The 16,245-nt window shown below is 45.9% G+C and overlaps 1 protein-coding gene across 1 annotated transcript in view; it reads left to right on the plus strand.

Annotated features, from left to right (window-relative positions):
• Positions 1-6,127: 6,127 nt before the first annotated feature.
• The window catches only part of XPNPEP2 (X-prolyl aminopeptidase 2), a gene marked incomplete at both ends in the record, with an annotated part of 28,183 nt that continues 18,065 nt past the window's right edge, over positions 6,128-16,245 (plus strand). Inside the window, 7 exons of the mRNA XM_081115126.1 lie at positions 6,128-6,176; positions 9,091-9,164; positions 10,563-10,673; positions 11,806-11,869; positions 12,474-12,578; positions 12,838-12,924; positions 13,817-13,963. Coding sequence (XP_080971252.1) covers positions 6,128-6,176; positions 9,091-9,164; positions 10,563-10,673; positions 11,806-11,869; positions 12,474-12,578; positions 12,838-12,924; positions 13,817-13,963 — 637 coding nt within the window. The remainder of the gene's footprint in view (positions 6,177-9,090; positions 9,165-10,562; positions 10,674-11,805; positions 11,870-12,473; positions 12,579-12,837; positions 12,925-13,816; positions 13,964-16,245) is intronic.

Raw genomic sequence — 16,245 nt, forward strand, 5'->3', positions numbered from 1 at the left:
CCCTGTGTTGGTAGAGTGGCTTTGTGTGCTAGGTATCCTATAGGGCCCAGTGGCTCAGCCTCTCCAATTACCTGAGGTGGACACTCTTGCTGCACCCTTTTGTGGACTTTGTGCACAGTCTTGTTGTAGTCTTGTTGTAGTTAAGCCTCGATTGTTGTAGTTATCACTGGGAGGAATTGACCTCCAGGCCAATTGGCTGTGAGAATCTGCTGTGTCTGCAGTGGGAGAACTTCTGTGCTGGAGACACCCTTCTGGGGCAAGACTTGCTTCAGTGGGGCTTTGGTGCTCACTGAGTCTGCCCCCTGAGTGTGTCCCTTATGGACCTGAGGAGTTGTAATCTGGATGGTCCCACTCTGACCACTGGGTACACTGGCTCTTGGATTTAAGGAGGTGCTAATTTAGCCTCTGCCTGAGGCTACCCTGCAGGAGCTAGGAAGAGATCTGCAGATTCCCCTTCCTTTTGGGGGGTTTTGAGGTGCCCAGATGAGGCCCAACTGTGAAGCAATGCAAGCTGCTGTGGGGCCTTGGGCCTTCTCTTGGAAGTTCTGGGTCTGTCTTGCCCAGCTGCAGTTTTTTAGGTAACTTTCAGATTGCAAAGGGCCAGGGCATTCATATACAAAAACCTCTGCCTCAGCCTGGGTGGGGCGGGGTATCAGGGAATCAACAGGGTGGAGAAAGCAGCTATGGCTGATCCTCAGCCCTGCCCTAAGGGGCCCCGCGTCTCAGTGTCCAGGTAATTGCTGCAAGCACCTCTGAGGGAAAGCCACCCTCAAGTTCCGAGTTCTGCCCGCTGCCAGACAGTCCAGTTTCTCCCCTTACGAGTCTGGGTCCCCAGAGATGTCCCGGAACTGGAATTCAGAGCAGTTGGGAGCTTGTGACTCCCTCCTGATTCAAAAAGACAGCTGTGTCCTCAGTTGCCAGTCCTTTCCATGTGCTCGAGCCTCCGTACCTCTGCACTTTACTTCCGCAACTCCTCTGAGTCTCAGTGTGCTTTTCTCTTTCCTTCTAGTTGTAGAATTTCCACTCAGCCAGCCTTCCTGTAGTTCTGGATGATGTCCGTTTTGTCTTTTCATTGTATTTTTGAAGTTGTTGTGGGAGGCAGCAATTTCAGGTGTTTACCTATGCCGCCATCTTGGTTTCTCTCTCCTTTCTTTTTTTGTAAGAGAACATTTATTTGGTAAATCACAGTGGTAGAAAAAGTAATCCCTAGAAGAAATGGGCTTAGACAACAAATTATAAAGGTAAAGAAAGGGTCCTTGGAGCTTGAGATTGAGGAAGCTAAGGGTAACATGCCTAGACGAGAGGGAGGGAGGGAAGGAGAGAGGGAGGGGAGGTTAAAGGGAAAGGCATGGGAAGGAGAGTCCCCTGAGGTATTTTCTTGCTAACTGGCTTATTTCATTCTTGTGATGGAGTTAATTTAAAAGATCTCTGTATTATGATGGGCTTTTGTCTTCAGTAGTCCTTATACAAAAGTAAAGATTAGGCTTCTCTAAAAACAAAATAAAACACTCATAATCTATTTTTTAAATTACCAGGGGGGCCACTTTTGCCTGAGATCCCGTTTGCTCAATTTTTCAGAAGGTGAAATTAAGGATCTTCTCATTACTAACCTGGTTTGGGAAGCAAACAAAATTAAATCCACCTCCAAATAAAGCCACGTCCATTTTTCCAAGTTTATAGCTCCCTCTTCCCACCCCTACTTTGACTTCAGGAGAAACACAGGCATGCCTTAGCATGTGAAGGAGGTTGGCAAAGGAGAGTTTAAGGATAAGCTTTAGTGGAGATGCTCAGTAAACATTTGGATGGCTAACAAGGAGTATAGTGTGGGCAATCCGCTGATCGGAACTCAAGGTTTGAGTTTCCGAATCCAGTAGTAGGGGGCATGTAGGAGGCAGCCAATCAATGTTCTATCTCACTGATGTTTCTATCTCTCTCTCCCTCTCCCTTCTCTGAAATCAATAAAAACATATTTAAAAAAAGAAAAACACATGCAGACTGAAAGTAAAGGGATAGAAAAACATATTACATGCAAATGAAAACAAACAACAAAAAAGCTAGGGTAGCAATACTTACGTCAGACCAAATAGGCCACAGCACTGCCTGCCTGTGTACTCTCAGGCTGTTGTTTGCATCCTTGCCTTCAATCTGCCCCCTGACCCTCCCCATGACCACCGCCTGAGGTGCCATTTCTGTGCCTCTCCTGGCAATGCTTGTCCACTTGCTGCTCCCCAAGACTGCCAAGATGTCCTCTGCCATTCTGGCCTGCTGGCTCTCACTTCACTTCTCAGGCCTCCCTTGGGTTCTACTCTTTCAGAGGGTCCCACAGCATAACTGCTTAAAAGCTGGTTGCTTTACGTGCATTTTCTATCAAACAAATGAAATTCCCTGTTATTATGATCTGAACTATGACTCAGGACACCTACTGTCACTGAGTAGGAGAAAAATGCAAATCAGGTGGATGCATTCTGATGGAAGTTAGTCAGGCATTGGTGCCCAGAGAGGGCATACCTAGATCAGAAGGCAAGATGACAAGTCTGGGGAGAGAGCAGGGTGCAAAAAAGAGGCATGAACAGGAAAAACCCTGAAGAACTTCTCCAACTTCAGAATTTAGCTTTAAGGTGAGACTTGGACCAAAAAATGAGACAAGCAGAGATGGGCTGCCTGCAGAGGCCAAGCAAGACTTCAGGAGTCTTTGGTACAAGGACTCATGGTCATTCACTCTCCCCACCCTGAATCATTGTTTTCCACTTCAGGCCTGTTGCCAACTTGAGTTCAAGTCCCCAAACTGATGACTAAAGACATTAGTTTTGAGATAAGGAGATAAGGGAGGAGCTAGGTGGGAAGGCAGGTGAGATCATCATTGCCACCAGGGTAAAGACAGGGACCCTGATGACAGAAGCAGAGGGCTGAGTACTATGTGGATCCTTGGTAGCCTCTGAGATCATCCCCAGGGCAGAGTCCAGAAGATGGGGAGGGGCACCAATAGTTTTATTTGCTTCCAGAGTTGGCACTTCAGCCTAGCTGATCTTTGGTATAATATTAACTGCCATTTCAGCAGTGTTGGATGCCAGGGGCAGAAAGAACAAGGTATAGATGAGACAGGTATGACTTCTAGTTATGTATTTGGCTCAATAGACACTTATGTAGCATTGACTCCTATGGCAAATACATTCTGAGAGCTTCACAGACATTAATCCACTTAATCCTCATCATACCCCTAAAGAAGTTAGTGCTATTATTACCCCATTTCATAGGGCAAGGAAACTGGGGGCTCACAGAAGTGAAGTGACTGGCGCAGTACCATGCAGTTAGTGAGTGGGAGTTAGGATTGAAACCCTGGCAGTCTGGCTCGTAGGCTCACTGATGAAGGCAGGGCCATTTGTCCTAGACCAGTGATGGCGAACCTTTTGAGCTCGGCATGTCAGCATTTTGAAAAACCCTAACTTAACTCTGGTGCCGTGTCACATACAGAAATTTTTTGATATTTGCAACCATAGTAAAACAAAGACTTATATTTTTGATATTTATTTTATATATTTAAATGCCATTTAACAAAGAAAAATCAACCGAAAAAATGAGTTCGCATGTCACCTCTGACACGCGTGTCATAGGTTCGCCATCACTGTCCTAGACAGCTGTCTTCAGGGTTGTCTCACCCTGCCCTTTGCCACAACACTCCCTCCCCTCCTGTATGATTCCATCAAATTGCCCTGCTTGCCCTTCAGGATAGCTATTATGATGCAGGTGGGAGGGAAGGGCCTTTGAGGGGGTGTTCCCCAACCCTCTGGTCTCTGGGAATAACTTTATTCTCAGTCCTGGAATGGTGGAGGCTAGGGGGTAGAGAAAAGATAGTAAGCGTGTCAGCAGGACCAGACCACACAGGGTTCTCGAAGTCCTTGTCCTCAGTCAATCCTCTGAGGTTGAGGGCTCTGCCTCAGCTTTTGTTCCTAGAGGTAGAGTTCACTGAATCTTCTCACTCATTTATTTTTTTTCATAGGTGAAGGGAGAGGGAGAGAGAGAAACATCAATGATGAGAGAGAATCATTGATTGGCTGCCTCCTGCACACTCCCTACTGGGGATCGAGCCCACAACCCTGGCATATGTCTTTGACCGGAATCGAACCTGGGACCTTTCAGTCTGCAAGTCAATGCTCTATCCACTGAGCAAAACTGGCTAGGGCCTTCTCACTTATTTAGACTCCCCTCCTTCAGAGAGTCCCAGGAAGACCCCTTTTCCCTCTTCAAGATGGTCTATTCTATTTTATTTGGATGGATTCTCTTAAAGCTGCCTTAAACTTGTGCATGTAAGCAGAGTATAAATACATTAAAAATAAAAGTGGGGCCTTCCAGGCTAGGTGAGCACCTGCTCATTGGGTCTGTGTCTCTCAGAAGTATTCCTTTCCATGCCCGGCTGACGTGGTTCAGTGGTTGAACGTCAACCCATGAACCAGAAGGTCACAGGTCAACTCCTGGGTTGCAGTATCGATCCCCAGTAGGAGACATGCAGGAGGCAGCCGATCAATGATTTTCATCATTGCTGTTTCTATCTCTCTCTTCCTCTCCATTCCTCTTTGAAATCAATAAAAATATATGTATTTTTTAAAAAAGAGGTATTCCTTCCGGGCTAAGGGTTCTAAAGGACATTTACTCGGAGCTGCTTTGGCACTGGTGCAGCAAGCTGTCAACTAATGCAGTGGCTGTGGAGACAAAGCTGGCCTCAGTTTCATCACTTCCATCATAGGGAGTCATGCTGGTTAGGATAACCAAAGTCATGTTCCAGAATCTATAGCAGAAACTCCACGTCCAGTTAGCCAAATTTGTCTTCTGGGAACCCCCAAATTCCCTTCTCTCAGTCTTCTTTCCCCTTCAGTGGCATCCCCTAATCCAGTGGTTCCCAACCTTTATTTGGCCATGCCCCACCTAAGCATCTCTAAAATCCTGATGCCCCCCCACCATGACATATAATTCTTATTATTCAAAAAGTGAACTCCTATTCAGGTGGTAGAAGCCTAAAAGACCATTAACTTGGTCTAAACAAGCTTCCAAAGAACATGGCATCCAGGAAAGAGAAAAATAAAAGAACGAAAGGGCAGTTGAAGTATTGAGGAAGAAATCACTAAAAAATTGCTTTAAAAAATAATATGAACTGATATGAAAAAATAGAAAATAAAGTTTCAAAACATATAATAGAGAACTGAAATGCATAAATATGTCACAATATATATACTTACATGCTGTCTATGAAGCCCCGAAATGCAAAAAAAATCACTGTTAATAACTCATTCTCGAATAGCTCCCCTTAAAAATCAAATTGCCACCCCCCCTGCCATGGAGTGTGTGCCCCACATTGGGAATCACTGCCCTAATCCCTCCAAACAGGCCTTTGGGCCTTTCCCTTCTCAGGTGTGAATGGTATTAACAGTCCCAAGAGAAGGGCAGTCTTACCCTCTGCCAGTGACTGGCAGCACTTTTGCAAAGCGGGCTCTCTTGAGGGGACTCGCTGCAGCTCACAAAAGTAACTGTCCAGCTATAAACAACTTCCCTGAGGGGTGCAGTGGGGTTTCCCAGGTTCTAGGGAGAGAGATCACTGGCTTCTTCTGACACAGGCTACCTTAAAAAAGGAGGAAGGATAAACATCCATCTGGAAGCAAAAGTGGGATTGTAGCCAGAGCCTGGGGTGGGAAGCTAATGGGAAACAGCTTGCCGGAGGGAGGGGGACAGAATTCAGGAATGGCCAGAGGCTGGCTGCTGTAGATAAAGGGGGCTGGGAGAAGCAGGTTGATTGAGACTAGCTGCGGCTCCTCTGTCTCGATCTTTGGACTCTGCCCCGGGGCCGGCTCACACCTTATTCCAGGAGACTCATAGCAAGCAGAGGCTTCTCACACCTTATTCCAGGAGACTCATAGCAAGCAGAGGTTTCTCTGCCCACCCTGAGTCCTGGATCCTTCATAAACAACAGACCAGAAGGGGATTCTTCATCAACCAGCTGGACACCTCCATATCACCAGCCCCTGCCCTGTGGCTGCTCCTGCCCTGGGAAAGGCCTGGAGGAAGAGGCCAGGAAAGGAAAAGACCTGCCCCTCTCCTCTGTCCCTCCATTGACCCAGCACCAGCATCTGGAGACTCCATGGCCTGGGCTTCCTGGGGCTGCTGCCCCTGGCTTGTCCTCCTCTCTGGTATGTGCATCCCGATCTCTCCATCCCCTCCCACGCGGGGCGGGAAGGTCCAGCTGGAGAGTAGCTCTGGCCTCCCCTTCTGGGTTCAGAAATGGTTAGAGTGAGGGCTGGGCCCGGTTGTCTCTTTTTCTCTTGGTCCCCCTCTGTCTTGAGGAAGAACACCAGGGCCAGTCCTTGAGACCCTCAAGACTCAGGTCTAGTCTGGTTTGACACCTTTCCATTCTCACCTGTTAAAGGGGAAAAAATGATTCTGGCACTTTTTTTTTTTAAAGTAAGGAAGAGCCCTGGCCTGTGTGGCTCAGTTGGTTGTGGAGTGTCATCCTATACACCAGAAGGTTGTGGGTTTGATTCCCGGTCAAGGCATATGCCCAGATTATGGGTTCTATCCTTGGTTGGGGCACATGTGGGAGGTGACTGATCAATGTTCTATCTATCTATCTATCTATCTATCTATCTATCTATCTATCTAATCTCCCTTCCCCTCTCAATTAAAAACAAAACTAAGGAAGATTTTATTCAAGACTATTGCAATAGGGACACTGCAATAGAGGAGAAAGATCAGGCTTAACTCTAAATACAACAAAGATGGCCAATGATCAGAGAAAGGAGGTCAGTGGATGGAAAATTCCTAAGAGGAGAGAGACATTAAGGGTAGGGAGATTCTTTTTTTAAAAAAAAAAAATATTTTCATTGATTTCAGAGAGGAAGGGAGAAGAAAAGAGATATAGAAACATCAATGATGAGCAAGAATCATTGACCGGCTGCCTTCTGCATGCTCCACACTGGGGATCGAGCCCACAACATGGGCATGTGCCCTGACCAGGAATTGAACTGTGACCTCTTGGTTCATAGGTTGACGCTCAACCGCTGAGCCATGCTGGCTAGGCAAGGGTAGGGAGATTCTTGCTAAATCGACTTAATAGGATACTTGTGGAAGGCAGGCCATGGTGATCAGATACCAAGGGTAGGAGTGAGGAATTTGATCAGATATCAAGAGATAATTAGATATTAAGGGTGAGGGAGTCTCTCTAAACTCACTTAGGAATATTCTTTCTAAGACTGGGAGATTCAAGACCATCAAGGGCAGGATGGGCATGGCAGGCCAAAGTCAAAGCCTAGTTGTGAAGAGGGCTTGGAGGAGCATAACTAAAGCTTGGTCTTTGTCACCCTTTATTTGTCCTCTTTGGTCACAACGAACTGCCCATCTCAGCATCACCCATACCCACTCCACTTCCAGCTTTAGAGAGGCCTTCCTTCCCTTTGCTCTCTGTCAACAGGACTTTGCCCAGTTCCTGAGTACCTCTCCAGAGCCAGGACCACAGAATGATTTGGCTGCAGAGCCTACCCTTGGGAGCCATAGCCTGGGCCTCAGAGAACAGGACATAGGTTGGCTGAATCTTGCTTTTTATGTTGGCATCTTAGCACCACCATTTTGTCAGAGATCTGCTCCTGCAGAAATGAGGATTCGTTTTCTTAAATCAATAAGATTTAATCTCCCTCTTGAGTTTATAAGACCAAGACAACAAGGCAGAGCATTCATGATGTTAAACCCCAGTCACCTTCCTTCTATCTATAGTTCAACCCACTCAGAAAGTAAAAGTACAGTGGGAACGTCCATACTCAGGCCCCCATTATCCTCTGGGGAGATCTTTCTCAAAAGGCGAGGTGCTATCCCAGCCAGTGTGGCTCTGTGGTTGAGCGTCGACCTATGAACCAGAAGGTCATGGTTCCATTCCCAGTCAAGGTACATGCCCAGGTTGCGGGCTCAATCCCCAGTAGGGGGCATGTAGGAGGTAGCCGATCAATGATTCTCTCCCATCATTGGTGTTTCTATCTCTCTCTCCCTCTCCCTTCCTCTCTGAAATCAGTGAAAATATTTTTTAAAAGGTGAGGTGCTAGAGGGACAGACTATCGGAGACCACTGGATTTTTAGGGCCCAGAGCCTGTAGGATTTAGCCCAGCGCCTGGTATACAGTAGGCACTTAGGAAATGTTCACTCTGAATACTTGGCAATCCTTACTGGATCACACTAAATTTGGGGCACAGCCCAAGTTGGAAACTAAGTCTCCGTGCACTCTGTCCCTTCTGTGGCACTATTCTTCCATGGTTGGATTTTTGTACTCCAATGGCCCAGATTCAAACCACTGACCTACCCCTGACTTACTGTGGCAAAACTTGGGCAAGTTACTAAACCGACCTGGGACTCAGCTTCCTCCTCTATAGCAAGTAAAGAGTAATACTCACCTCACAGAATTGCTACAGTTATCAAATGATATGCTATAAATAAATTGTTGACTTCAGTGTCTGGCACAAAGTAGAAGCTCTTTCATGCTAACCCACCTTTTCCCACCAGGTGATGATGTCAGATTGAGTGAAATTGCCTGTCTTACATACTTCAAACTAGCTTGGAATGATAGGCAGAGATTTGGATTATATGAAATGATACAAGTGAGCCTTGAGTTTAAGTAAACCCAATGTATATGAAATTAGATTTATAGAAGGGTAAAATGAAGGTAGGGTGATTATTTAGTGAGATCCTTTAGAGCATTTCAAAGAAAATTTGATTACAAAAATTTAATTTACACACAACTTTTCCAGTTCAGTAGACCCTGAAGAGACCCAATTAGATTAGAAGGAAAAATTTGATTTAATGAGCACTAAAATCTTTCCCAAAGTGACAATCACTTGTCAATGGATCAGGTTTCTTTTATTGTGACCCAGGTTGCCAACCAATTCATTCTGATTTCTTAGAAATGTGGTTATTTTTATCCTCAAGGAGAGTTGGACAGCATCGTGTGTTTTCAAATGATAGAGGGTTGCAGGGACACGAAGGAGAGTTGGGAGAACATGTCCCTGTGTGCTCTCGAAATTATCTGATTACCACGTGACCCTGGATTTTTCTCTTGTTTTCTAGTTTGTGCCTGGGGCCATGCAAAGCCAGTGGACCTGAGAAGAGAGAACGTGAGAAACTGTTCAACGAGCCCTCATGTGAGGCACTGGCTTAGCCCACCCAACAGGTCCCATCGTCCTCCCCATCCCACATTGGCTCAGTTGCTAGCCTCTCCCTCTACCAGACTGTCTTCTGATTTCTGGACTTTGGGGCCACTGTTTCTGATTAACATCCCTCAGGAAGGGCAGCACATTGTCAGGTGTCTGATATTCACCCCTCGTCCTTCCCTCCCACCCATTCCTAAAGGCTTGGACCTGAACAGCCCTACCAGAGGGAGGGATAAGGGGAAAGAAAGTGGATAGGAGACCTGCAGCTAACCTTTGATTGAGTCTACGCAGAGGCCAAGAGGAAGCTGGGAGGACAGAAAACAAGAATTCTAGAGGAACAGCAAAAGGGAAGGCAAAGAAGGGAGGAAGGAAGAAGACAGAAGGTTAGAAGAGACAATGGAAGAGCAAGAGAGGGGGGCCTAGGTTGTGAAGACTTACAGAAGGCCCAATAGATTAGAGCAGAAAAATCATCAACTTCTTGGCTGGACACCAAAGTGATTCTTTCCAAAACCAAAATAGGTAAAGGCACTTGCCCAGGCAGGGGTAGGCAAAAAGGTGAGAGCTGGTGGGCCTGCCAGTATCCGCTAAGTCTCAGGAGTACATCGGCTTGCATTGTCAACTTTATGAGACCACTGGCACTGACAGGTGGGTGGGCCAGCCACATTACTTTTCCTTAAAAGCAAACATGGATATATTGTGGAGTAGAATGCAAAACAAACCAAAATAAACAAATAAAAAACCCACACTTTGTTTTAAAGTTAAGGCAGCCTTTAAAAACTGTCTTGACTTGGAGGGGATCTTTCTGGACAATGTCCCAAACTCCTCGGGTTACTCATTCACTCTCCTTTGCCATTTGAAACTAGTGAATGGAAACCTGAAAAAGTCCCTGAGGTAGGGTTGCCAGATGAAATACAGAATGCCAAGTTATATTTGAATTTAAAATAATGCATAATATTTTACATAAGTATGCCCTAAATAGTGCAAGGGACATACTTACACTAAAACATTATTTGTTTATCTGCAATTCAAATGTGACTGAATTGGCATCCTGTATTTACATTTGTTAAATTGGTAGTGCTACCTCTAAGATATCCAAAGAAAGACTGTCCCCTGCAACTTCACCCACAATCCTAGACTAAGGTCCCATTATTGTCACAAAGGGTCCCTCTCCAAGCTCTTCAACACCTCCCTCTCTGCTCAGCCCATGCACTTTAATCTAGACTAACCCATAATATCAGTTGCTGCCCCAACCCTCTCCGGGCCAGCCCAGCCTACCCACCCTACCAGCCCCGAAGCCCTGCCTAAGAAGATGATGGGGGCACAGGCATCATTTTCTCTAAACAATATGTGTCTCTGTGTGTGTCTTGGTGTCTTTCTGTCCCACGACAGTACCTTCCAGTTACTGTGGTCAATACCACGGTGCAGCTCACAGCCCTTCGCCAGCAGATGCAAACCCAGAATCTCTCTGCCTACATCATCCCAAACACGGATGCCCACATGGTAAGGGATGGCCCCCACCCCCCATCCTTGCCCTTTCTGCTACCCCAGGTCAGCTTATGAGAATAGGCCACAAACAGGAGATTGTTATGACTCAGAAGATGTAGGAAGAGGAAGGATTTGACAGGCAAAGGAAGAAAATGGGGAGCTTGGACATGGGAGTTTAAAGAGCTGAAAGAACGCAATCCTTTACATAGGAGAGAAGACACTGCCAAATCTTGACCTCAGGCAATGAAACTATAAATAACTTCAGAATGGATTTTGATCACTTCCTGGATGACAGATCCACAATGAATGTTTAGGAGGATAGGATGTAGTCTTGGAATAGGACTGGAAGAATGCTAAGCTCCCTTCCTGCTCAGCCTTTTTCATAACCTAATGGACGGAGCACTGAAATCATCTAGTGCCCCGGACTACACAAGTTTGGGGTGTATGTAGGCTAGGGGAGGGGGAACAGACATGAAACAATATAGTCTAAAGAACTGCTTTTCCCAAAGAAGAGCCCTGCCCACCCTTTCCCACTACTGTTTCCCCCCTTCACCCCATCCACCTTTCCAGCACAAACCCACTTGGAAGAGGAGGAATTTTAGTGTCAATAAGATTACTTGAATTAGTTTGCCTACCTGCTGGGAAAGACTAAGAACCTTGGCTAAGTGTCTGAACTTCTGAGCCTGTTTCCTCTTCTGCAAGATAGGAATAATGAACTCTGTGTCTGAGGATTACAAGGATCAAAATACTATAATGTATAAAGCCCTCTGCAGAAATGATTTATGATGGGCTCAGTGTACTATGCTAGACTGGGGAATAGGGTGACAGCTGGAGGGAAGAACCCAGAAGAACCAAAAGACATGATCCCAGACTGCACAGAATTTGCATTCTGTCCAGGGATTTAAGACTCCTTTGTAGAACATTCTAGTATTAGATTGTGAAGCTTAGATTCTAAGAGATATAGTTGTTCAAGGGAAGAGATTCTAAGAGCTAGGGGAATTCCAGAGTGCTTCCTGGAAGGGGTGCCCAGTATGCCTGGCTTTTAGGACTGGATCAATCTGACCAAAAAGAACTGGGATATGGTTGGGAGCTTTTCGTGTGAGGTCTGACTTCATGAGGAAGGCTAACGATAATGTTGATTTCCTAGAGTGAGTACATTGGTGAACATGACAAGAGGCTTACATGGATGACAGGCTTTACGGGGTCTTCAGGTAACAACTATTATCCTGCCCTCATTGCTTCTATTGGTCGTCTCAGAGGTGGTCACAGGTACCCTGGTGTGGCTAGCTCTCTGCACCCAAGACCCCAGGACCTGGTGTCCAGAAGCTCCTTACTACTCTGCCTCCCCTCCACCACTCCAAAAAGGGTCACCAGGGCAGATGTCCCATCAGGTTCCCCAGGGCACACATCTCACAGTCCACCAGCCACACTTCTGCATGAGGCAGAGAGCCCTCCTGGCTTCCTTCCAGTGCTCATTGCCTCTGCCACAGCCAGGCCCAGCCTAGCACTACCTGAGCTCCTTCTCTGGGACAGTCCCTACTCCTATGTCTAGCCACTAGGAACCTGCTGATTCCCTTGGGTCACTTGGGAACAAAATATTGCTTTTCTGGTCCTTTTAGGAAAAACATCACATGGCCTAATGAGGCACAAATGTAGAGGCCTTATATGAGGTCCCAGTTTTTGAAGGGGCCTCCCATCCTGATCCTGGCCCCTTGAGTGAACTCCAAGCTTCTCTTGCTGATTATTGCACATGCACTAATAAAACCACATCCTTCGCTTTCACCCTCACCTCCAAGTTCCTTTGTTCTGCCCCAGGAACTGCAGTGGTGACCATGGGGAAAGCAGGTCTCTGGACTGACAGCCGCTACTGGACCCAGGCTGAGCAAGAGATGGACTGCAATTGGGAGCTCCATAAGGAAGGTAAAGGGGCTGCATGGATTTGTTCCCTAAGTCCTGGAACCCAGGCTACGGTAAGTTCGGGGATGTACTAGGTGAGGGGGTACATTCAAGGCCAAGTTCGGTCCCTATAGAAAGCTGGGGAAATTCGAGGCCATTCTTAAACTTTGAGGCTGCTATCAAGGAGGACACACATGGCAGCACTATCACGGGCAGAAGCCGGGTTAGAGGGTCTGGGGCTGGCCCTGGAGGTGACCTCTGTTCCTTCCTGTCTTCCTCTAAGTTGGCAGTACTCCCATTGTCAACTGGCTCTTCAATGAGATTCCTGCTGGAGGGCGTGTGGGCTTTGACCCCCTCCTCTTCTCCATTGGTAAGTTCTTCCTTCAGTCCCTGTATTTGTCTACACCAATGAGGATGACTCAGCTTCCCTGGGATGTAAAGAAGCATAGTTTTGGTAGAAGGAGGGGCAGGGAGACTAAAGACATAGTGTTTGAACTTGTGCTTGCAGAATATTTTGCAACAAGAATGTATTCATGAATTTTGTAATGAAAATATATTTAAAAGAATGAATACAGACTTTTTAAAGTCATGAGGGCGGAGACCCAATCTAGAAGACTCAGTGAACTATTAAGATCTAGCAAATGAATAGTCTAAGATGTCTTTGAACCCAGAACAATCCTCTGGGACCTGGAACTCTACTAATTAGGGCACTAGAATCACTTACTTGGTAGCCCTCTTCTGGAAAGCAGCTTAGAAGGGTCAAAGGAGTTGAGAGGGCTTCTGAGTAAAGAAGCACAGTCTTCCCTCTCCCCAGGAATGCAGCTCCCTGGTTCTGGGGCCCCAACTGACTGGCCAGCCTGACCCCAAAGATAGAGACCTCGTGAATATGTACTAAAGGCTCACACTTCAGAAATGGCTTCTTTGACAGCCTTTCCAGTGGCCTAAACATCATCATTCCTTTGGGCTATGACATTGAAGCTCAGTCAAAATGGATAGTACCGAAAGAGGGCCCCACATCCATTGGTACTTAATAAGATGAGCTTAGCCAATTGGCTATGGAAAGTATTGGAGTGGACTCAGGGAAATTAGTCTTTGAAAGTGGAAAGAAGAAGGTGAGAAGACAGGACTCAGGAGGGGCAGGCTGCTTGGACAGGCTCTGGGCAGCTAGGGCTACAGGAGCAGAACAGGAGACAGACTGGATAAAGACTAACTGTGCCTGAGTCAGTGGGCAGGGGACAAGTGACTCCTTCCTGTCTCTGCAGGCACCTGGAAGAGTTATGACACGGCCCTCCAAGGCTCTGACAGAGAGCTGGTGTCAATCACAACCAACCTTGTGGACCTGGTGTGGGGTTCAAAGAGGCCTCCAGTTCCAAGCCAGCCCATTTATGTCCTGCAGGAGGCATTCACAGGTGAATCCCCAAGCCAGCTCTCCTTCCCAACATGTAGCAACACGGGCCCCTGCTGCTGCTACTCTGGCTGAAAAAAAAATTGTCCTGAGAGGTACCAAAGCAGTGGTTCTCAAAACTTCCTGTCCACCCCAATTGCCTTGGGTGTTTGTTTAAAATGCAGATTTCTGAACCCTCTCAAACGTGACTCAGAATCAAAAGGTCCCCAGATCATATTTAGAAAATGCTGGAATAAAGAGTGTTAGTATTTGAAGCAATAGGAAGCAGGGAGAGAGAAAACAAGGGAATCAGAGAAAGATGAAAAATAACATACCCTTTTGAAGAGAGAAAAGACACAATATGAGTTGCTGATGTGGTATTGGAGACAACTCCCATTGACTCATTCAAACCTTGACTTCCAGCGCTCTTATGATGAGGAATTTAGATTTAAGGTGGCTGGAGTTGGGTGGGCCAGGGTGGACAAAGGCAGTAAATAAGCTCAGGGTCAGCGTGTGGCACAGATTAGGATTAAAGTTTCAGCTGGACTACAAAGCAAAGTTAAGTGACCCCCAAAACTCTAACATCAGTAACCTTAACCCTGCTGACACTATCTAAATACATCATAAAAGAACAGTATGCTCTATGATTCTTATAAGTAGTAACTAAAATCCTGGCAGGATCAGGCTACTTACTGACTGTGAATCAGTTTTGGCCACCACTACTGTTCTACCTTCCCAGGAATTCTGAACGGGCCAATGGACCTGGATTCCTAGGAATATTGGGCAATCTGAGAGGCCCCTTTTCACTTGCAGGTCCGTGCACATTTGTTGTTTGGAGAGGAGACAAAAAAGCAGGAGGGGAATTTCAAAATAGCAGCTCTGATGAAACAAGTTAAAATTGTGTCCAATTTTCTTTATTCATTCTGATGTAATTTATAGAATCATTCTTTCTGCATCTTGGCAGGTTTTAAAGAAACTTGATATCCATGGCTGTTCCATCAAACATAAAACTTATCTGGTTCAGATAAAGAAGGGCATGGTTATGTCAGGAAGGGGAGGGGATAAAGAGGAAAACTTCCCAGAAACTGGGAGACAATTTGCATGAGTTTTGTCACGTCCCACAAGTGAGGGGAAACCGAGCCATCGCTGGCTACTTGTCTCAAGAATAGCCATCAGGTGCCAGAATTGGGCCTGGAAGCCCGAAAATGAAGTTCTTGAGTCTCTAAGGTTATAGAGATGAGAGATTGTTTTTCCAGCAACTCATGGGTTTTGAAGGGCCAAGGGAGCAAGGAAAGAACTTGAAAAGTTAGTTACTCAAAGATACCTATATGTACCAGATTATTTTTGTTTTTGGTTTTGTTAATCCTCACCTGAGGATATTTTTCCGTTGATTTTTAGAAAGAGTGGAAGGGAGAGGGAGAGACAGAGAGAAACATCAATGTGAGAGAGACACATTGATTGGTTGCCTCCTGCGCGCACCCCGACCAGAGCCAAGGAACCTACAACCAAGGTATGTGCCCTTGACTGGAATCGAACCCGAGTCCCTTCAGTCCTCGGGCTGACACTCTATCCACTGAGCCAAATCAGCTAGGGCTGTATTGGACAATTTAAATTTGCTTTCATTATTTGTCTCAAAAATTATCACATTCATAAACCTTGAAAGCATAATTCTAGGTGAAAGAAGCCAGTTAAAGAAGGCCCCATATTGTATGGTTCCATTTGTATGAAATATCCAGCAGAGGCAAATCCATTGAGACAGAAAGCAGAGTAGTGTTTTCCACAGGCTGAAAGAAGGTGGAATAGGGAGAGACTGCATAAGGGCTACAGGGTTTCCTTTGGGGACGATGAAAATGTTCTGGAATTAGATAGTGGTGGTGGTTGCACAATCTTTTGATTGTTCTTAAAGCCACCGAATTGTACACTTTAAAACTGTTATAATGATACATTTTATGGTATGTGTATTTTGCCACAGTAAAATAAAATAAACCTTAAGAAAAGTATCATACCCAAGTGGGGGAAAACTAAAAGGAAAAAAAAAAGTGTGATACCCAAAGCTTTGATTCTTGTTGAATTGTTTTAGCTGTTTGCATACAGTTTTTTTTTTAATGGCATTCAGTTATTTATGCTAATCTCTGAGCCCAACTAGGACCCTATTAACGGGTTATGACCTGCGGGTAAATTCCTAGCCCTGTGTAGAGGTATGTTCTTTATAGGGAGCAGGAATAAAAGATGAAAACTCAAGTCCTAAGACCAGGATACAGCATCCCAGAAAGGACAGCTCTGTGACACTGAATTTAAGGACAGGTT

This window comes from Myotis nattereri (genome assembly GCF_964212035.1).
Source record: "Myotis nattereri genome assembly, chromosome: X".
Lineage (NCBI taxonomy): Eukaryota > Metazoa > Chordata > Mammalia > Chiroptera > Vespertilionidae > Myotis > Myotis nattereri.